The 22979-nt window shown below is 40.6% G+C and overlaps 1 protein-coding gene across 2 annotated transcripts in view; it reads right to left on the reverse strand.

Annotated features, from left to right (window-relative positions):
* Window positions 1–22979, reverse strand: part of rnf220a (ring finger protein 220a) — a 512316-nt gene that overhangs the window by 129229 nt on the left and 360108 nt on the right. The window contains exons 5-6 of one of the 2 annotated variants that reach the window (XM_087990559.1): window positions 16480–16575; window positions 7246–7288 (exon numbers count right to left, since the gene is read on the reverse strand). In XM_087990559.1, coding sequence (XP_087846685.1) covers window positions 7246–7288; window positions 16480–16575 — 139 coding nt within the window. Of the gene's footprint in view, window positions 1–7245; window positions 7289–7441; window positions 7675–16479; window positions 16576–22979 lie in introns of those variants that run through there. The other variant, XM_087990558.1, reaches the window with a different exon arrangement.

The raw sequence follows: 22979 nt of genomic DNA on the forward strand, positions 1-22979 counted from the left end.
CCAGACCTCAACTCCTCTGCTCATATGCTAGATTGGTGTCACAGTAGACATACTTTGGGGAAGGATGATTTCCAGATCCTAATGAATATCAAGTAAGCATGTAGATACATAAAGGAAAATGCAATTCACATTAACAACCCAAACCTTTACCAAAGGTTGCTCTGTTTAAAGTGAAAACTATCTTGGAATGAAAAAAGTTTTAGCCAATTCTGTTTAGCATTTCTCTTTCACATTATACAATGGATGTCGGGTTAACACAATTTCTTGCAACCAGTGATTTCACTGAATAATGCAGAGGTGGAAACAATACCTGTTGATTCAGGTGACTGCTTGAAGAAAATACGTCAGTACATTAGTAATTCAGTTTAAGTCAAATAGCTCAATCGGATAAGCCTGCCATTGGGCACTAGCTGCCAAAACACTCAGCACGAGCAAATAAAAAACAAGAATACCTGTTTTAAGTAAAAGGCAAATATTCCATAAACTGAAATACACACAGAAAATGCCGGAAACAATCAGAAAGTCAAGATGAAACAAAAACAAAATTTGCTGGAAAAGCTTAACAGATTTGACAGCATCTGTGAATAGAAATCACAGTTGACATTTCGGGTCTAGTGATCCTTCCTCAGAATTGATAACAGCTCGGAAAATGTTGATTTATATGCAGAAGATAGGATGGGGGGGGGGGGGGGGGGGGGGGGGGTAAGGAGTAAATGGTAGGTAGGCATAGAGCTTAAAGAGACAGAAGAACAGTTGGACAAATAAAGGAGTCGATGACAATCTGGCTGCGAGGGTGAATAAATGTTGATAGAGACTTTTAATGACTAACAATAGGTAATATGCAATGGCAGACTATGTGATACAAGGACTGGTGTGTGTGGTATAGGGCTAGAACATGGGGGAATTCACGCCCTAAAATTATCAAACTTGTGATTGAGTCCAGAGGGCTGCAGGGTCCCCAAGCAAAAAAAAAGGTGTTGTTCTTTCAGCTTGTCTGAAACACTGCAGTAAACCTGAAACAGAGATGTTGCCAGGGAACAATGTGGTGTGTTAAAGTGGCAGGCAATTGGAAGCTCAGGATCTTTTCTGCGGGCAGAATGTAGAGGTTCTGCGAAGCGATCACCCACTCTATGCTTCATTTCCCAAATGTGGGGGAGACCACATTGTGAGCAGTGAATGCAGTAGACTATATTGTGACAAGTGCAGGTAAACGGCTGCTCCACCTGCAAGATGTATTTGGACCCTTGGATTCTGAGGAAGGAGGTGGTAAATGGGCAAATGTTACAGCCAATTTTGAGAAGATTTGTAGCTCAGGTTGAGGTTCAGGTTGCTCTCTGAGCTGGAGGTTTGTTCTCAGACATTGTGTCACCATGCTAGCTAACATCAACAGTGAGCCTCCGCTGAAGCTTCATTCAAGGCTCACTGGTGATGTTACCTAGCATGGTGACAGAACATCTGAGAACAAATCTACCAGCTCAGAGAGCAAACTTACAACCTAAAATGTTACACCTTTGGTGGTTGCAGGGAAAGGTATCACAGGGCTATGGGGAAGTGTTGGAAGTGAAGGAAGAGTGGACCAGGGTGTCCCGGAGAGTACGGTCCCAGCAGAAGATGCCATCACCTGAAATATATTCCCCTCCCTTCCACTGTCCATGTTCTGCAGGGACCATTCCCTCCAGGACAACCTGGTCCATTCTTCCTTCACTACCAACTGCCCTACAGCCCCACGACATCTTCCCTTGCAATGGCCGAAGGTGTAACATCTGCCCATGTATCTCCTCACTCTTCAGTATCCAAGGGCCCAAACATACCTTCCAAGTGGAGGACCACTTTACCTGCACTTCTCACAATCTACTGCATTCATTGCTCATATAGTGGTCTCCTCTACATTGAGGAAATGAAGCGTGGACTGGATGACCACTTCACAGAACGTCTACGTTCTGCCCATAAAAAGACCCAGAGCTTGCAGTTGCCTGCCACTTTAACACACCACTTTGCTCCCTGGCCAATATCTCTGTCTCAGGTTTGTTGCAGTACTTCAGCGCCAGCTGGGAGGACAAGACTTCATTTTCTGCTTGGAGACCCTGCAGTCCTCGGACTTAATAACAAATTCAATAATTTTAAGGCCTGAACTCCCCATGTCCTAACCCCCTACCATACACACCAGGCCTTGTTATCACATAGTCTGCCATTATACACTACCTATTGTTAGCCACTAACAGTCTCCAACAACAGCTATTCACCTTCTCAGCCAGATTGTTACCGACTCCTTTGTTTGTCCAACTGTTCTTCTGTCTCTTTGGTCTCTACACCTATCTATTGTTTACTTCTTGCTCCCTCCACCCACCCTATCTTCTACATGTACACTGAAATTTTCCTAGCTACCATCAGTTCTGAGGAAGGGTCACTGGACCTGAAACATTAACTGTGATTTCTAATCACATTCTGATTTACAGCATCTGCAGTTCTTTTGGTTTTTAGTAAGTCAGACAGCATCTGTGGAGAAGGATGGGTTAGCATCTTTGATCAATAACCTTTCATAATGCATTAAATATAACTTCCTCTCTCAAAAGATGCTACCTGATCTGCTGAGAGCTGTCTGCATTTCCTATTTTCATTTCAGATTTCCAGCAGCTAATGTAACTTGGTTTTTATTCATGGCGCTTACTGGCCAGAGACCTTTTAATGAAGCAACACATCTTAGGTTAAGGGGAGACTGATGAAGCATTCCAGCTTCATTGTCATGACATCAAACATGCCCTTGATTATGTTACTGCATACCTCATAGCAGACTTCAGCATATCATGGAATAATTTCAGAGCATTTCTTATTTTTCAAACAGTGCTTTAATCTTATGTGAGGAAATTCTTCATGATCAAGTTCATTTTAATGTTCCCACCTCCTGTCAAAATTGCTAAGAAATATAGTCCATTCTGTATTATTGATTTACAACAATACTCTTGCTGGGAGGTTAATTACTGAGGCATTACTGAAAATGTTTGAGGAAATAATATACAGGTGATTTCCAACAAAAGTTCAATATTTTACTGCACATGCTTTTGAGGCAAAACACTGTAATGCCCACAGAAGTACAGATTGTGAGCTTCAGCTCCAAAGCTGCAGTATGGTAGTCAGGTTAAAAATGTGAGAACTTAATTTAAATTCAACACCCAAAAACAAGTTATAGACCTAAAAGTTCTATTTAAAACAAAAAGCATATTCCATCTTTTTGATATATACCTTTTATGAATACTCTGGAATTCAAATGAAACCATACTATGACTAACCGTCCTAACCAACTGTCCCAGCCCAGGAGCAAGTTTGAGCATATTGGAGGGGGTGGTGGTGGCACACGGACCAGGGTACATTAAATTAGGACGACAGATATGGGGTGTAGACACACCCATTGTCTTTCCATTTCCATGTCATCAAGTCAGGACAAGATCGTTCATCACACTTGCACCCCAGCATAGAAGCCCTGACACAGGCAATTAATGTCCATGCAAAAGCCTCACCAACCACTGGTATTCAACCAGAGGGAGGCAATCAAAGGAGTCGGCACCCTAAAATAAATTTCTGTCAAGTCTGACTACAAGCTTCTGGGCAGGAGGAAGGCGGCATTCCCTTCTGTTAAAGCTGCCCATTATCTGCCCAAGGGATCCACCATCAGGAATGAGGGTGGGTGGCTGAAAGTAGCACCTTGCCCTTTGTAGCACCTTCTCCCATGTAGCCCAGTCTAGTATCCTCTCATACATCACTGATCTTGCATCTCTGGTGTGCGCAGTGCCAACAGTTGCCACTGTTCCTGGTGATGCTGATGACAAGACGAATTTGAGAGTCTCGGATTCTTTAATCCAGAGGAAAGCTGGACATTGGGCTTTATGGGTGGCATGGTGGCTCAGTGGTTAGCATTGCTGCATCACAGAGCCAGGGACCCGGATTGGATTCCAGCCTCGGGCGATTGTCTGTGTGAAGTTTGCACATTCTTCCATTGTCTGCGTGAGTTTCCTCCAGATGCTCCGGTTTCCTCCCACAATCCAAGGATGTGCAGGTTAGGTGAATTGGCTGTGCTAAATTGCCCATAGTATTCAGGGATGTGTAGGCTCGGTGCATTCGTCAGGGGAAATGTAGCGTAATAGAGGTAGGGGGAATGGGTCTGGCTGAGATACTCTTTGGAGGGTCGGTGAGGACTTGTTGGGCCAAATGGCCTGTTTCCACACTGTAGGGATTATATAATTGGCCAGCAAAGGGGTCAATTCCAGCAAATCCTCCCAACAGGTGACAAGTTTCCAACCTATTCACCAGCCAGAAGGTGAGACCCTCATCAGAACCATTAAATTCTGCCCTCTAAATCAAAGACAGTCTTTTATCAATCAGCTATGAGAGAATGGTTTCAGTAAGGAAGATGCATTTACTGAGAAGATTCCATCTCTCTCCAAATTGCAAATCCAAAGATTGAACTGTTGGCTTACAGTAGGTTCACACATCAGCTTGCACTTTCTATACGATCTCATTCTTCATGTAACACAAGACTTGTATGTAATATAGCTAACTAAACCTGTGTACGATCCCACATAAAACATGCAATTACACTTGTTGCACTCAGGATGTTTCCGACAAATTTCTTTCAACTATTTAGCTTCCAATCTTTACTGTGTAGCATGCTGCAATTCTATCAGACTGACACGGCAATGACAATTATGTGTGGAGGGCTACCAAAGTCCAATATTACAGAGAGGAATGAAGAAACATGAAACCAAATGCATATGAACGAAACAGAAATTTGACATTTGGAATATATCTCAAATTAGTTCAGATGTGGAGTCAAACCCACATTACCCATAACCTTTGAGGTACAAAACATAACAATGTTACAGTCATAATCATGAAAGGTAATGATAGAAAAAGTAATAAGACAGACAGAATGGATTATCTCGAAATAGCCAATTACAGTTTTTGTAGGTGGAACATGCTATCTAACTAATAATGCTATTCAATATGGAAACAAATGACATGCAAACCTCATACATATCCCTGTATATCATAAACACAATTGCTCTGATTCATACAGTCATTTCTAAGTAAATGTCACCCAAACAAGACAATGATTGTCAATTGATGTTCTTTCTTTATTCCAACGATGCTTTAGCTGTTTTGGTACTATTGTGTCAGCAGAGTAAACATTAAAAATTTACATTACAGAGTCACAAAGTTGTATAACATGGAAACAGACCCTTCAGTCCAACTCATTCATGTTGACCAGATATCCTAAATCAATCTGATCTCATTTGCCAGCATTTGACCCTTCCTGTTCATGTACCCATCCGGATGCCTTTTAAATGTTGTAATTATTCCAGCCTCCACCATTTCCTCCGGCAGCTCATTCCATACATACACCATCTTGTCAGTGAAAAAATGCCCTTTAGATCCCGTTTAAATCTTTCCCCTCTCACCTTAAACTCATGCACTCTAGTTTTGGACTCCCCTACTCTGGGAAAAAGACCTTGGCTATTCGTCCTATTTATGTCCCTTGTGATTTTATTAATTTCTATAAGGTCATCCCTTGGCCTCCAATGCTCCAGGGATAATAGACCCAACCTGTTCAGCCTCTCACTTTAGCTCAAACTCTCCAACCCCAGCAACATCCTTGTAAATCTTTTCTGCACCCTTTCAAGTTTCAAAACATCTTTCCTATAGCAGGGAGACTAGAAAGGACCAGTATCCCAAAAGTGGTCTCACCAATGTCCTGTTCAACCACAACATGACAGCCCAACTCCTACACTCCATGCACTGACCAATAAAGGCAAGCATACCAAACACCTTCTTCACTACCTAGCATGCCGGGTTATCCTAGCTAGTAGTAAGATTTTGTGTCTTATGCTTCTTTTCATCTTCCATTTTCAGTAAAAATCAAACATGTCCAATGAGCTGCACTTTTCACACTCTACCCACTTTAGCAACTAAACACTCGAGAAGGAAAACTAAATAACAACTCCATACACACTGTTCATATTTATTAAGTATCAAAAGCAATTCAGTTATTAACTAATCCATCTTGGTTTTGCAGTTTATTAATCTGCTTAAGCCTCTCAATGAGGCTGTTGCTATTCAAATCGAGGTATCTTATTCTCCACATTTCTGACCCTAATCTTATTGAGAGAAATTCAAACCTGAACAGCTGTTAAAGGAATATAGCAAATCGTCTTTCAGGTTTTCCATGATTCAAACATATTAGCAACAACTAAGAAATAAATGTAATGTGTACAGGAGATCCTGTAATCAGAGAATATATACTTGGGTCATAACAGAGGTGGAAATGGACAGTGAAGGGGATGAATCAGGCACCGAGTAGAGCTGAAACAGGAGGGCAGACACTGATGTGACAATCGTGGCAGTGTTTGGAGGGGCTGGGACACCTCACGATGGGATAGCAGACATAAACTCAGGCTTTAAAGTCCGAGGATAGTAATTTTGTCCAGGGTGGATGGTACATAAAGCCTCAATTATTTATTTAAAGAATGAACTTCAGAACGACACCATTCATTAACTGAAGAAACATTGGTTTTTTTTATTTAAAGAATGCACGAGTATTTTTGACAACTTGATGGTCATGAGTTTAATGGTCATGCCTTCATTCCGTTTTGTGATAGTATTGGTCAACAGCATAGATAGTCACGATGTGAGCGCTCTTTAGAGTTGATTGCTAAGAAATTTTATTTTTAATAGAATGCCCTCACTATTTCTCCGGCTCACATTTCTCCTTTAAGAAGTTCCTCAAAGAATACCTCTTCGAACAAACTTTGGCCATTTGCCCTAATACCTCATCTGGTTTATGATCAACCAAGATCTCAGTGAATCGCAGAACAGTTTTGTGGGGCTGAATGGCTTACTTCTGTTCCTATATTACTTAGAGAACTATTGAAGATTAGAAGGAATCATGTAGGTGTTAATATTGAATCTGTACATTATCTTGGTTCTAGCACAGCAACTCATGATGTGTCACTTCCTCTCACTCAGAATAAAGACATAAAGTTACTCAACTTAACATTAAGTTTGCCCATTAATCAAAATGGAAAGCTCAAGAATGGAAAACAGTGAACGGTTACAACTTTCAAGCATATATTTGGGTTTCATTTTCAAAAGACATCACGTCAATTCCAACCCCACTTTCTAAAAAAAAACTTGGTTTTTGCTTCCAAATCAATATTTTTAAAAAGTTGGTGTTATCAGTCAACATAACCTTACCATTCAGCCTTGCTTGCCTGTTGGACCTTACTCGCAAAAATGTCTAAAGAGAAGCAGAAAAGAAAGGTGAAAAATAAACATGAGTCACTTTAACTGTCAGATTCTATTTGAATATCTGTGAAAAATATGCCTGAAGCAGATAGATTGCAGTGGATTTTCTCATTGCCCAACTGTACAGGATGTAAACAAAACCTACTTCCTCCTTGCCATTGGTCTGTTCTGTATCCTCCATTATTGCTGGGTCCATAGCAGGATTAAAGTAGGATGACCTGTTAATATTGCTTGGCATGAATGTAGCACCTGGACACTTTACACTTTTATAATCCAATCCGAGCAGATCACAGAAACAGAGAGGATGTCATTAGATTCAAACCAAGAAGCGGCATCTTGCTCAGCTTACGCCAGGCCTTGGAAACAGCGGGGTCACGTGACCAGGGAGCGCAAGGTGAAAGTGCAAAGTACAAGGTGCGCGTGCGTCTGTTGGCCGATAGGTGGCAGCAAACCAGCACTGAACGCAGTTCCCCTATCATCTACTGTTTGAACTAAAACCCCTTCTGAATCAGAGTCTGATTTCTGTACCAGATCATTAATTTGTTTTGCTCAATCATTACACGGAATTGATTTAACATATTTGATGCATTGAAAACTTAAAGGAAACAAAGTCAGTTTTGATCAGCTACACATATAATTGGAAAAAAAAAATCTGCATCAACTTTTTATTCTTATCTAGCCAAGCTGAGACTGGATAGGATTTTATGAATAGCCATTCATTGGAACTGGGGAAAAGATAGCTAATATTTGTCAGTGGGCAATAAGTAGCTTTTAATGTGACATTTTTTTAAAATCCAAAAGATGAACTAGTTTTCTGCTTTTTTTAAGCACAGATGAATATTAATCTGAGTAAATTACAAGATTCAATTGAGGAACTTCAGATGAAGTTTAGATGATGTTACACACTGCTCCAGTGGGCTGTAACAGTTTTCTAAATCATGTTTGATGGCAATATATACCATACTAATTTTTAAAAATAAAACGTCCTCATTTTACAAGCATCACCCCAGCAAAATGTGTGAGATTATGATGACTTAATGTTGAATGAAGGGTACACCCACTTATCATGCCCATATAACCTAAAGAATAACCATTTCACATCAACAGTAGTGCGGTATTCAAAAAGTGGGAATGACATCCATGTTGTATATTATTTAGCATCAATCGTTAGCTGTTTTGCGAGCATACCTGTAAAATCAAAAATTCAGCAGCATCTAACCATCATTGTATAAGGAAAATACTGAGAACCAGAATTTATTTGTTTGTTTTCAGAATATTGACAAGGCCACATTTATAGACTATCTATAAACAACTGAGCAGCAGATATGCTTATTATTTTTCCTGCATAGTGAACACTTAGGCAACATTTTAACATAAATGACTCAACAGCCAGCCTGAAGTGGAAAAAAAACTTGAGAAAAGCAAACAAACGTAAGACAGCGGAAAACAAATGATCTTGAAAGGCGGCCTCATGAAAAGAAGATTCTTGGACATTCATGTCTCTTCTGCGCGAAAGGAGGATAATGATAGCACAACCAGTAAAGCACACATTTTCATCAACTGCATGAGAATGTCAATTATCCAAACTATTTATAATTAGAAGAGTGAGGATCCAATAATCACTTGCTGAGATACTCAAACAACAGTTAGTTCGTGGGCACAAGGGTTTTTTTCACTGTAGGAATAGAATCATAAAGCATACAGGACACAAGAGGCTATTCAGCCCATCATGCTGGTACTAGCTCTTCAACAGAGCTATCCATAAGTCCCACATTCCCATTTTTTTCCATAAAGAATTGCAATTTAATTCTTTTTCATGTTTGTATCTAATTCCTTTTTAGAAATTATTCATGCTGTTTCCACCACCCTTTCAAGCAGTGCATTCAAAATCACAATAATTAATTGCAATTAATTGAATGCAAGTGGTGGGTATAACTGGGGATTCATTAAATTAATGTTGTTTGGTTAAGCAGAGCATGTTTTTAATGTACAACTCTGTAAATAATTGCTTGAAAACTTGTCTCCATTCTATACTTTATTATTTGCCTTTCCTAAGTATAACAACCACTCACCACATAAAATAAAACCAACTGTTCTCCCATCTGATCTTTTGCCACTGAAAATGACTGGAGGTGCAGTTTTCAATTCTATTTGACTATTTGTCTGTAAACAATTAATCTATTAGGTAAGCAGATTTTGTTTAAAAAGTTATGTTGTGAATTGTTTTATTAAGAAGGTTGAATATGGTTTTAGAATATTGTGGAGTGTCTCAGGTGCTGTTCTATAATTTGTCTTAGTTGTCAGAATGTGAGCAGAGTTTTCAGTGCAGTATGTTGGCCTCTTGAATGAAATGGAATCTCTAAAAAATAATTTGTTTTGTAATTACTGAGCATCAAGCAGGTAGAGGAAAGTCCTCAAGGACCAATTGCATAATTATAAGAACTGTGAGTCTAAAGAATACCCTCTTCACTTGTGGTATTTGTTATTGTTCTGGGATAGAATTGTCACTCTCCTTTTTTCTTCTATGTAAACAAAATTTAACTTGCTCATTGCATAACCTCAAGGTGCAGTTTCAGTTTGAATAACAGTTTCAACATAAATCACAAACTTTTTTATTTTATATGTAATATCATCATCAATAAAAGCAAAAAAATCCACATTAAGGGATTGACAATTTACTGAATTTATATTAATAGAGGAAGGGAAGTGCAATAACACAGAAATAAATAAAGGTCAGACATTTACTAAATTATTGCAGTGAGGGAACACAATATAGAGTTGCTTTCCTTACATGGACTGTCCTCTTTTTGGGGAGATGAGGGAGAGATCTTAGAAGTAAATGAGCCCTTTAGGGTCAAGATGACCACCCAGTGAGATTTCTTTTGAATTCAGGTATCTCCAAAATGATATGCCAGCAATGGAAATCCATATCCCAATTAACCCCCTAAGCGCGCAGATAAGCTTGATACTAAGTTAGGCAGGTTTCAGGACAGTTGATAATTGACCAGCCAGTCTAGCTCACTTATGAAACCTAGAGAGATAAAACCGTCAGTAGGGTGGGGACTCTTTGCTTATCACTATATAACTTTTCATATCGTTTCTCCATGGTAAAGCAGTAGGAAGCTGACCATTCTGTATACTGAAAGCCTGTATATTTCAACAGGTTTATTTGGAAGCACTAGCTTTTGGAGCATCAACCACCTGATGAAGGAGCAGTGCTCCGAAAGCTAGTACTTCCAAATAAACCTGTTGGACTATAACCTGGTGTGTGATCTTGAACTTTGTACACCCCAGTCCAACACTGGCAGCTCCAAATCCTGTTTATTTCAGTCTGTTAACTTGCCGCATTACCCCTGCACGCAGCTAAGGCCTTTAAGCAATGGCTTGATCAACCTTTGCCTAAAACTTGATCCAATTAAAATTTGATCTTGAATAAGTTGCAAATGTGGAGTATGTGTTAAGTGAGGAAAACAGTTTGTGTGCATTTTCTGACAATGTGTTTTGGAGACGCTTAAACATAGTGATGGGATTTTGCACTAATCACTCATGTGGCAAGAGGAGTAAACACTTCTTAGCTTTGTTGATGTCATTTTTCTTTTAAGTATCTGTGACATGAAACAGGCACAAACAAATCAGTACACAAAGAGTGGAATGTGAATATTTACACAAAATTGTAATTGCAATAAATGAGCAAAGTATGTTAAATCTATTTTTACAATAATTCATTTTGAAATCAAACAAAAGAATTAACATTACTTCAGTGATGTTCCAACTTCATACCAAGAAACATTTTATTTTCTCATCTTTTTATTTGACAGCTAAAATTCTGCCAAGTAAAAATGTGATAGTTCTGTGCTTAGTTCATATATTTTTTATCAACACGATAATATTAAGCAAGTAAGGCAGTTTTTGCCTCCACCAAATAAGCACTTTATCATCATCGTTATTTGCTCTAATAATAACTTTTATTTCTTATCAGAAAGGTAAATCAACCCTGCTTCTGGATCTTTATCATTATCCAAGAGCTCATGTGTGAAGTAAGGCTGAGAACAGATCAGTTTGACTATGATGATCCCTGTGATTGAATAGCTTGCTAAAACTCACCACCCAAGTTAACATATGAATGGTTGCTTGATCAAAATAATGGAGAGCTATTGATGCCAGAGGAGCAATATATCAGGATAAGTTAAAGCCTCTGGGTTAGAAGAAATTGGAAAATAAATGCTTAAAGATTTTCTTTTTGGTTTTAAGCTTAATGCTGTAATTAAAAATTATGAAAACTTTGTTTAGTGTCAAGAGCCTGCCTATGTTAAAGCTCTTTTCTTTAATTATAATGACGATTTTTATTGACCAATCTTCTTAAGCCTATAGGACTTTTATGTGATCCAAATGGGCTTTCACATAATACTTTTATTGTACATTATTTTTACAGTTTTGCTGGCTACGAAAAACAAGAAACAATGCACTATTTAAGCATTCTTTTAAAGGATATTTTTCCTCCATTGCAAAACCCTATTTTTTTTTCTGCTTTTGCTTCCTTCACTGGGAATTCCTGTTCACAACTTCTCAATGTAGCTACCTAGTTCACCACAAGATTATGACTCAAAACAGCAGAGGTTACTTTATGCAATGGTTAGTTATTGCCTTACCTTGCCCATGATGGCATGGTCCAGTCTAACTTCAAGTGGAGACATGAGTCCAACTTCATTTCGAATGGTTCTGGATCAGTGGTGCTGGAAGAGCACAACAATTCAGGCAGCATTAAACGAGCAGCGAAATCGACATTTCGGGCAAAAGCCCGAAACGTCGATTTCGCTGCTCGTTGGATGCTGCCTGAATTGCTGTGCTCTTCCAGCACCACTGATCCAGAATCTGGTTTCCATCATCTGCAGTTATTGTTTTTACTTCATTTCGAATGATGCCAGGGCATATCACTTTAGGCAACTGGATGAATGTTCACATGGAACTGCCCAATTTTCATCCAGCTACAGAGCCTTATTGAGACAACACATGGATGTTGTGTATGGTTTTGGTGTCCTATGGCAGAATATGCTAGCCATTGAGTGAGTGCAACCAAGGTTTATCAGACTGATGCCACGTGGTTGAGGGTTGTTCTATGAGAAACATTGACGAAGCTGTTCTTCTGAGCTCAGAAGAATGAGAAAGGATCTCATTGAAATTTACAAATTTCTTCCATGGCTTGACAGGGTAGCTACAGGAAGGATCTTTCCTCTGGTTGCAGGGGTCCAAAAACAAGGAATTGTCTTAGAATATGGGCTAGTCCTTTTAGGACTTAGATGATTAATGTCTTCACTCAAAGAATGATGAATCTTCAGCATTAGCTGTCCAGATGGCTGTTGAAGCTCAGTCACTGAGCATGCACAAGGCATTATCAATCTATATCAATAAATTTCTCAACATTGAAGTTGTCAAGACATCATATGGGGATAGGGCATGAAAATGGCATTGAGGTAAAAGATCCGCTACCATTGTTGAATGGCAAAGGAGGCTTGAGGCAACAAATGGCCTACTCCTGCTCCTATTTCTTCGTTAGTTTGTGAAACTCTGTCCGGTCAGGCAGCATCAGAGAGCAGAAGAGTTGATGTTTCAAGCTTAAGATCTTCATCAGGAATGTGGGGAGGGTCCCAGGGGACTGAGAGATAAATGGAAGGGAGGGTGGAGTTGGTGAAAGGTAACTGGGAATGCAATAGGTCGATGAAGGGCGGGGGTGATGGTGATAGATCAGAGAGGAGGGCAGAGCAGATAGGTGGGAAGGAAGATGGACACGTAGGACAATTTGGTCTCCTTCCTGTCGGAAAGATGTTGTGAAACTTGAAAGGGTTCAGAAAAGATTTACAAGGATGTTGCCAGGGTTGGAGGATCTGAGCTACAGGGAGAGGCTGAACAGGCTGGGGCTGTTTTCCCTGGAGCGTCAGAGGCTGAGGGGTGACCTTACAGAGGTTTTTACAAAATTATGAGGGGCATGGATAGGATAAATAGACAAAGTCTTTTCCCTGGGGTCGGGGAGTCCAGAACTAGAAGGCATAGGTTTATGGTGAGAGGGGAAAGATATAAAAGAGACCCAAGGGGCAACTTTTTCACACAGAGGGTGGTATGTGTATGGAATGGGCTGCCAGAGGATGTGGTGGAGGCTGGTACAATTGCAACATTTAAGAGGCATTTGGATGGGGATATGAATAGGAAGGGTTTGGAGGGATATGGGCCAGGTGCTGGCAGGTGGAACTAGATTGGATTGGGATATCTGGTCGGCATGGACACGTTGGACCGAAGGGTCCGTTTCCATGCTGTACTTCTCTATGACTCTATGGCAGTTCAAGAGGGCGATGCCAAGTTGGAGGGTTGGATCTGGGATAAGGTGGAGGGGAGGAGATAATACGAAACTGGTGAAATTGACATTGATCCCGTTTGGTTGGAGGGTCCCAAGGTGAAAGACGAGGCATCCTTCCTCCAGGCGTCAGGTGGGTAGAATCTGGCAGTGGAGGAGACCCAGGACTTGATGTCTTTGGTAGAGTGGGAGGGGGAGTTGAAGTGGTCAGCCACGGGGCAGTGGGGTTGTTTAGTGCATGTGTCCTGGCAATGTTCTCTGAAATGTTCTGCAAATTGGCGTCCTATCTCCCCAATGTAGAGGAGACCACATCGAGAGCAATTTTGAACTGTCCTATCTGTCCATCTTCCTTCCCACCTATCTGCTCCACCCTTCACTCTGACCTATCACCATCTCCCCCACCTTCAGCTACCTATCACATTTCCAACTCCACCCCCCCCCTCCCATTTATCTCTCAGCCTCCTCGGATGCTGCCTGACCGGCTGTGCTTTTCCAACATTACTCTTTTTGGCTCTGGAGTTACTTAATGCTGTATGAGGTAAAATGCTGCCTTGATACCAAGGAAATTCCTTTTTATATTCAATTCTTTTGGTCCTATATGTAATGAGGTCAGGAGTTCAGTGCACTTGGCAAATCCAAACTGTACATCAGCAAGCAGATAATTGTTGAGTAAGTGCTATTTGATAGCACTGTCATTGACAACTTTAATCACTCTTCTGAAGATTGAGAGTAATCTGATTGGGCAGTATTAGTCTGTTGGACTTGTTCTGCTTTTTGTATACAGGGCTGAAAATGTGTTGCTGGAAAAGCGCAAACCCTTCTTCAGGAAGGGCTCATGCCCGAAACGTCGATTCTCCTGCTCCTTGGATGCTGCCTGATCTACTGCGCTTTTCCAGCAACACATTTTCAGCTCTGATCTCCAGCATCTGCAGTCCTCACTTTCTCCTTTTTGTATACAGGACATACCTCGGCAATCTTCCACATTGTCAGGTAGATGCCAGTGTTATAGCTGTACTGGAACAGCTTAGCTTGGGGCACGATTATTCTGAAATACAAGTTTTCAGTATTATTACAAGAATGTTATCAGGGCCCATAAACTTTCCAGTATCTCTGGCCTTTTTGTGATTTCACACGGAGTGAATGGAATTGGCTGAAGATTGGAATCTGAGACACTCCAGATCTCAGTAGGAGACCACGATATCATGAATTTGGCACATCATGCTGAAGATATCTTCTTTACCTGGACTGGTGAAATGTGCTGGGCTCCCCCATCATTAAAGATATGGGCATTTATTTGGAGTCTCCTCCTCCTATGAATTGTTTAAATGCACCCCCATTCATGACTGAATATGTCAGGAGTGCAGAGATAGTCTTGGGCATGTACATCTGCTCCAGGTAGACCTGCAAAGATGATGTCAAGCAAGTCTTTCCAACTATTGGTTCCCTCACCACCTGCCATAAGTCCAGTCTAGCAGCCATGTCCTTTAGGACACAACTCAGTTACCACCAAGCTTGTATTGGTTTTAGACATTGAAATTCCTTACCTAAAGTACATTCTGTGCTCTTGCCACCCTCAATTCATCCTCCATGTAGAACCTGGTGGAGAACTGAATTTCCAGCTGAGGGTTTAGGTGGGAATCAGCAAAAAGTCACAACTGTATGCCAGTGTGCTGACCTGTGCTGTCAGTAGAACAGGATTGTGAAGATAATATCTGGGACATTGTTAGGTACGATTCCATGAGTGTTGGGGCAGACTGGTGGCTCAGTGGTTAGGACCATTGCCTCACAGCACCAGGGACCTGGGTTTGATTTCAACCTCAGGCGACGATGAGGAGTTTGCACTTTCTTCCAGTGTCTGTGTGGGTTTCCTCCCACAGTCCAAAGATGTGCAGGTTAAGTGGATTGGCCAAGCTAATATGCCCAGTGGTGTCCATGGTTATGTAGGTTGGGTGGACTGGCCATGTAAATGCAGGGATGGGGTGGGACAGGGAGATGCTCTTCGGAGGGGTGGTGTGGACTTGATGGGCTGAATGGCCTGTTCCCACACTGCTGGGATTCTATTCTATGAAGCTCCACACCAAGTGTAGAGTTTTACAGCTACTCCAAGCTCTACACCAAGCTATGCTTGACTAGTCCATGGAATAATTCTCCCAATCTTAGCCTACAGATGTTGGGAGGACTTTGGAAGGTCGATGGGACTGCATGCGTTATTGTCATTTCTAGTGCCTTGGTTGTTGTTGGGTGGTGCATCAAGTTTTATCTGACTGTGACATTATTAGTTACAACTGAGTGGCTTTCTTGGCCATTCCAGGGGTATTTAAGAGTCAACCAGATTCAACCTAATCCTTGAGATCTTGTGGTAGGAAATGAATTGTGCTGTCTGACAAACAACAATGAAGTCTCTGCAACATTTCAAGACATATCACATTCTTTTGTCTTTTTTTGGAAGAAATGAAAACTGCATATGACTCATATTGAGGTCATTGCTGCACATTCACAGTATTCACTCTGGAAGCTCTTTTTACTTTTACTTATTGTAAGATTGTGATTTCTAAAAAGGATCTTGCTACTGAAAATTCCCATTTAACATAGGCCTTGCTGATGAGATTTTCCATTTGAATGAAGCCCTGATCGTAAAGTGAATCCTATTGGTGACACACTCAATATAAATTCTGTCCTGTTGATGAGATTCTTTTTGAATAGATGTCCTGATAATGACAGCTCTTCCCCTTTAAAAGAATCAAAATAGTTGGAACATTGGCTGGAAATGCATAAAAATCACTTTACACCTGGGTTCTGAGAACAGTCAATGGATACTGTTCTTCCCCCAATCCCACCTGATATCTGTCTGAATGATGAGTGTCGTCTGCAGAGACTGGCGATGCTGTGGGAGATTCCCCCTCCCTTTTAATTGGTGCTGATAGCAGAACAGGCTGCAGAGAGAGAAGAAAAATTATCATCAAAGAAGCATCATTTGCAGTACAACATCCCATACTTAGTGAATATGAAAAGCATGTCAGACATGGGAAAATATTAATCTTGTTGAAATAGGAATACAATTCATATTGTTAAAGGAGCACAGACACTGATGCAACAAGACCCACAGAAACATGGCAGTGAACCAGGGCACAGTCATCTTCTCATCAACTTAAAGCCTTGTGTTTCACTTCTTCAGGGCCACAATTCTTTTTTTCCTTCCAGCATTCAAGAGAGATGAGACAATGAAACCTTAACCCTTACAACTGTACTCAGATTATCAGTTATAATGTCAATATTCTGCATGTTTTGCAAACCTTTGCATTATTAGTTTGTCATCTTGACTACATAAATGCTTTTTCCCCACCTTATCTTACTGATAATGCCAGTGTGTTCGAAAATCATGTTGGAAAGTTTACATATTTCAACCCTCAGCCACATTAGAAATATAGTGAACCTTAACACTGACTATAACTAAAATGTATTGTAACATGTTCCACTACTTGCCTGCTAACACTGCTAGATAAGAATCGTCACAAAGGAAATGTTGCATTGTTGTGTTGCTGGAATTACAGAATAAATCTTAGAAGCCAGCGCTTAAATTGAATCCAATGAGAAGCCATGTGAAACTCTATGAAAAGGGTAGTCATGCATTCCTTTAGCTTGCCACTGCTTGGAATATAACAATAGCAATAACAATGTGCATTTATATAGCCCCTTTTTCATAGTAAGAGTGTTCCAAAGCCTTCAAACATTCATTATATTTATCTTATATGAAACCAAGATAGCTACTGCTTCTGTGGAAATTAATTCTACTTGAATGTTGTTTTTCAAAGTTACCTCAGTCAACATTAAATGGAACAGGCAACGTTCAATGCACCAAACACACTTGAGCAGTTGTCACACTGTACATTGAAGTAAGTCAGCAGTTCTTCTTAGTTCAGTCACAGCAAACTGGCAATAGCATTGTAACATTGAAAACCTTGGCCTAGCCAGAGGTAAACTAGAAACAAGCTTAATATCACGAATAGCTACATTCAACAATATGTAAACATATACAAAGTACTAATATCCCAGTGGCAATCTATTTTCTATCAATATAACTCTTAGGGTGAGAATCATTCGAAATGTGCACTCCACTAATTTGACTTTTTTTCAATAGACCTGAAATAAATATCCGGATGTACATGCCTATGTTCTCCCCAAGTTATTCAATCTGCTTCAAGGGCCAAAAAAACTTGGATTATTTCCACGAGAAGGAATTTCAGTGTTGTCTTCTCTTGAGTCCAAAGACTGTTGAGCAAAACCACCAGGATATCTGTCTACCATTCTCAAGTCCTGACCTGTTCCTTTGGTCCCAAGTAAGTATGCCCCATATCACTTCTTGGAACCGTCGTTATTTGATCATATACATATTCATGTAAATTCAATCTCTTTCACAATTAGGTATTTTGTCCTGGTCTTTTTATGGTATTTAATCAACATAATGTTAACTACTTTTGATAGGAATCTGTTCTACATATCTACAAGTCTATGGGGAAAACGCAATTTTTTTCTAATCTCTTGCTTGAGGCTTGTCAATTTTGTACTCGAGTGCTGTAGTACGACAATCAAATTTGAAGTTAAATAACCTGCTTTCATCTGCGTTATCCCTACCTTGTGGCATTTTAAAAACTTGAATCACGCCATATCATATTTTTCCTAGCATGAACAAGGCAGATTCTGTCAGTCTATCCTCATTACATAGTACCGAGTGTTAAAAACATCCTTGTCACTCTGCTCCCAATCATTCACATCAAACCATTGTGATATCAGAGAGTCAGTAACTCAAACATGTCTACTGGGCACATTGGTTGTATTCTTTTAATAAATCGTCACTCCCTATCATGAATCCCTGAAAGAAATATTTTTTCTTCATTACTTATCGCTAACGAGATTGGCAGAGCTCCTTTTCTAGTATTTAAAGCATAACACAATGTACTGTAAAAGACAACAAACTATTAGTAATAACTGCGATCAGTCTGATTGATTATTTCTGCCAATTTATCAACTATTTTTGTTTTGTGTGATAACTGATGATGAAATAATAAGGGAAACTAACAGAGAGAACATATTAAGGATGATAGTGTGAAATAGCTGAATTAATGTTAGAGGGTTTTTTTCAGTAACTCAGGGTGCTTCAGTGTTAGCTTGTTAATTTCTTGGTGCAATGGTCATACCCAATAGCTAGATAACCCCAACACCTGCCCCCACCACTCTCCTCCCCAGTGAGGTCAGTGAACTACACTAATTAAACAAAAATGCATGCACATATTTTAATCAGCAGATATAAACATGAAGAAAACTACACTAAGGGGAATCCTAATTCTTCATTAATGTTTAATTTATAAAAATGTCTTGACATTGAGACTTATTCTTTAACCACTGATTTATCATTTCTTTCTTCTCCAATTTATGGCTGATCTCATGTCCAAGATATACTGAGACAGTATTTCTGCCATGTAAATTATTCTCTTTTCCCTCCCAAAACCTTTTATTCAAAATAAAGGTCAAATGATTAATAGAGCACAATAGTTTTGGTCAAGTAGAAACTCATTCCTGTATTAATCAAATAACTGAATAATCTGTGTTCTCCCTATGCAGACAGTGGAATTAAATGTTATGTATTGGTTTCATACATTTGGCCAGCTGCTAAAGCAAGGCCCATTTATTTCACAGCCTCTGAGATCCATGGAGACGACCTCTGAAAAATGTAGGGCCGAACTAATCCCAAACATGTCAATCTCAAGCCCTCTTCTACATACAGCTTACAGTTCAGCTTAATAAACTATTCTTAAATACTGTGGAGCTGCTCACTTCCAAACACCTCCCTTGCATGTGTAAGTGAGAGTGCAGAGCCACTGATACTAAATAATACTGTCCTTATGCAGCTGTAGTGTATTATAAGGGTGTCACAAATAATAGATCGTTTAATACAAGTCATGGATTTTCTGGGTGCATAATCGATTATTTGGTAATGACAAAAAGGAAACTGTTAGAATTTCAACATTTTACTTTTTAACTATAAATATTGTTATTTTGAAATGAAATGTAGAAATGAGATACTATCAATCACTAAACACTATAAAGCACATTCCATTTTTCATGAGGTCCAACAGTTTATTTGCCAGTTGCAGTACTCAGCTAGATGAATACATGGCTGATGGGTGGTGCACCACTGGAATAGTAGTGTGGGAATCAACAGTATTCACTCAGATATCAAAGTAAAACATTCAAAAGCTTAAAACTGGATTGAAAGAGTCAAAGTAAAAAGTACAGTTTTTTATGTGTTTTGCACATACCTTGTAAATAAAATATTATGAAATGTACTGCAGACATCTAGTGGTAAAATATTAACTCCGAATCACTTATCAACTTATAGTGTTACAAGGTTTCAAAATAACAAATACTCAGAAGCTGGTTTGGGCTTAAAATCCTTCCTATCATATTTAATATCAGGTATTTGTTAGGCACACACAGTTCAATCAGACAATGGAGAGTTAAGTATTTTAAAGTAGTTAGTTCATTAATGACTGATATTTATGAATAATTGAGGATTTTACTCCCATATGGGTTACATTTTAAGTCCCAAGTGTTGCCTGTTGCTAGAATTTGAGTGCCTCGCTTTAGATGACCTTCATTTCTCAGTGGTCTAGAGTGTTGCACAACAATAATCTCCTTCATCCAGCATTTTGAGATCACCCCTCCCCATAAACCATACTTCTTTATAGATAGTGCAAAGGGAATAGTATAGCTACACACGATTGATACTCAATTCAAGTAAAAGGCATCAATTGCATTGATTTTCAGAAGTCCTCTCTCCATGGGTTTTGGTGCAGTCATCCCAAACTTGCCTCTTTAACAACACATCTGGCCTCTATGATATCCTTCTCATTTGATGCAATACTAACCCAATTCTTCTGATGGTTGTAGCTGAAAGAACTCCTCATTACCTGGATATCCCAGAAGAGACCAGCATCCCTGACATGGTGTCATCTCTAAAATGCTGCTCTGTACCCAGAGAAGTTTGGAGTGACACAGTGGCTCAGTGGTTAGCATTCAAAGCGCCAGGGAGCTAGGTTCAATTCATAGAATAGAAATGGATAAAATCATAGAATCTCTACAGTGTGGAAGCACAACATTTGGCCCATTGAGTTAACACCAACCCTTCGAAGAACATGCAATCCAGACCCAACCCCCGTAACCCTGCATTTCCACCTAAACCGACACATCCCTGGACGCAATGGCAATTTAGCATGGCCAATCCACCTAACCTGCACATCTTCGGATGATGGGAGGAAACCAGAATACGCAGACGAAAACCACACTGACATGAGGAGAATGTACAAACTCCACACAGACAGTTGCCTGAGGCTGGAATCAAAACCAGGTCCCTGGCGCTGTGAGACAGCAGTGCTAACCACTGAGCCACTGTGCGAGGATAGGATAGGGCGAGTGGGTCTGGGTAGGTTGCTGTCTGGAAGGTTGATGTTGACTTGATGGATTGAATGGCCTGCTTCCATGCTGTAGGGATTCTATGATTCTAAATGCTGGCATTCCAGAGCTGCCCTACCTGGCTGCACACAGTTTAGTGGATGCAATGACAGGCAAGGGCAAATTGTGATACTGGACAGGGAATTGGAGATCCTGGTGGATGGGGTGGTGTAGAGGAGGGCCCTCCACGTTTCCCAGGACCACCAGATGCTACCATTCTGGTCAGGGGTTGCCACCTGGGTCAGTGTAGTCTCCACGTTTCGGAGGAATGCCCAACAGCGTAGAAACAAGGTCAATGGCCTTCTCTACCCTGCCAAGTTAAGAATCCTAATCTACTCTCTGCAATCTCGCACAAACTCTTTCTCTACTTCTCCCCAGAGGGTCATGATCTAAATCCTCTTACTAAACCGCAGTCAGTCCAGATCAGGAACAGTACCTCCAACACCATCACACTGAGCACGGGGCCCCCCAGGGCTATGTGCTCAGTTCACTGCTGTTCACCCTGCTGACACATGACTGTGCAGCGATGCACAGGTCGAATTACATCATCAAGTTCGCTGATGATATGACTGTTGTGGGTCTCATCAGCACGAATAATGAGTCAGCATGCAGAGAGGAGGTGCAGCAGCTAATGGACTGATGCACAGCCAACAACCTGTCTCTGAACGTGGACAAGATGAAAGAGATGATTGTTGACTTCAGGACGGCACAGAGTAACCACTCTCCTCCGGACACTGATGACTCTCCTGTGGAGATCGTGAAGAGAACCAAATTTCTTGGCGTATACCTAGTGGAGAATCTCACCTGGATCCTCAACATCAGCTGCATAGCCAAGAAAGCCCAGCAGCATCTTTACTTTCTGCATCGGTTGAGGAAAGCCCACCTCCCACCCTCAACACATTGTACAGAGGGTTCATTGAGAGTACCCTGAGCTGCTGCATCACTGCCTGGTTTGGCAATTGCACCATCTCAGATTGTAAGACCCCACAACGGATAGTGAGGACGGCTGAGAAGATCATCGGGGTCTCTCTTCCCTCCTTTACAGACATTTACACAACACACTGTATCCAAAAGGCTAAGAGCATTGTGGAAGACCCTACACACCCCTCATTCAAACTCTTCTCCATCCTGCCATCTGGCAGAAGATGCCGGAGCATTCGGTCTCTCATGGCCAGACTGTGCAACAGTTTCTTCCCCAAAGTATGATCGGACTCTTTCCCATCTGAAATCCTTTGCATGACTTCAAATTGGTGCTAAAAAAGTGTCTATTATTTATCATTCTTCTTTTATACTGTAACTTACATGTTTTGTACTTCTTATGCACTTTATGCTGTGTACGATTGTGCAGTTTGTGCTGTACATGTAGCACCCTCAGTCCTGAAAGAACACTGTCTCATTTTTACTGTATCAGTTGTATATGGTGGAAATGACAAATAAAAAGCTACTCTACTCTACTGCATGCAGTATCTTCCCTCATTGCTCTCACCAACTCCAACAAGTAACCCTGTGGGCCCTATGCACTGCTTACTCATTCGCCTGGGACACCTCATCACCACTCCACCATTTGCACCAATGCTAACAGTTGTGCCAGATACCTACATCTCACTTAATCCCTCCCTTTCTCTCATTATCGGAGAAAACATCCCACAATAGGGCCGGAAGGGCCAGTAACGGTGCTCGGGGCCCAATATTCAGTTCCTCACCCCCTACAAGGAAAGGATCTTGAATCTTGCTGGCAAGAACCAGGACAAGTCCTGTGGAGATGCAGAGACATCCATGTCCCAGCAATGAAGTAAGAGTTGTTCATTGTACTGCAACTCCCAATTTA

The sequence above is a fragment of the Chiloscyllium plagiosum genome, unplaced genomic scaffold (assembly GCF_037043375.1).
Source record: "Chiloscyllium plagiosum isolate Xiang-an unplaced genomic scaffold, Cpla_swu_hap1 HiC_scaffold_9, whole genome shotgun sequence".
NCBI lineage: Eukaryota > Metazoa > Chordata > Chondrichthyes > Orectolobiformes > Hemiscylliidae > Chiloscyllium > Chiloscyllium plagiosum.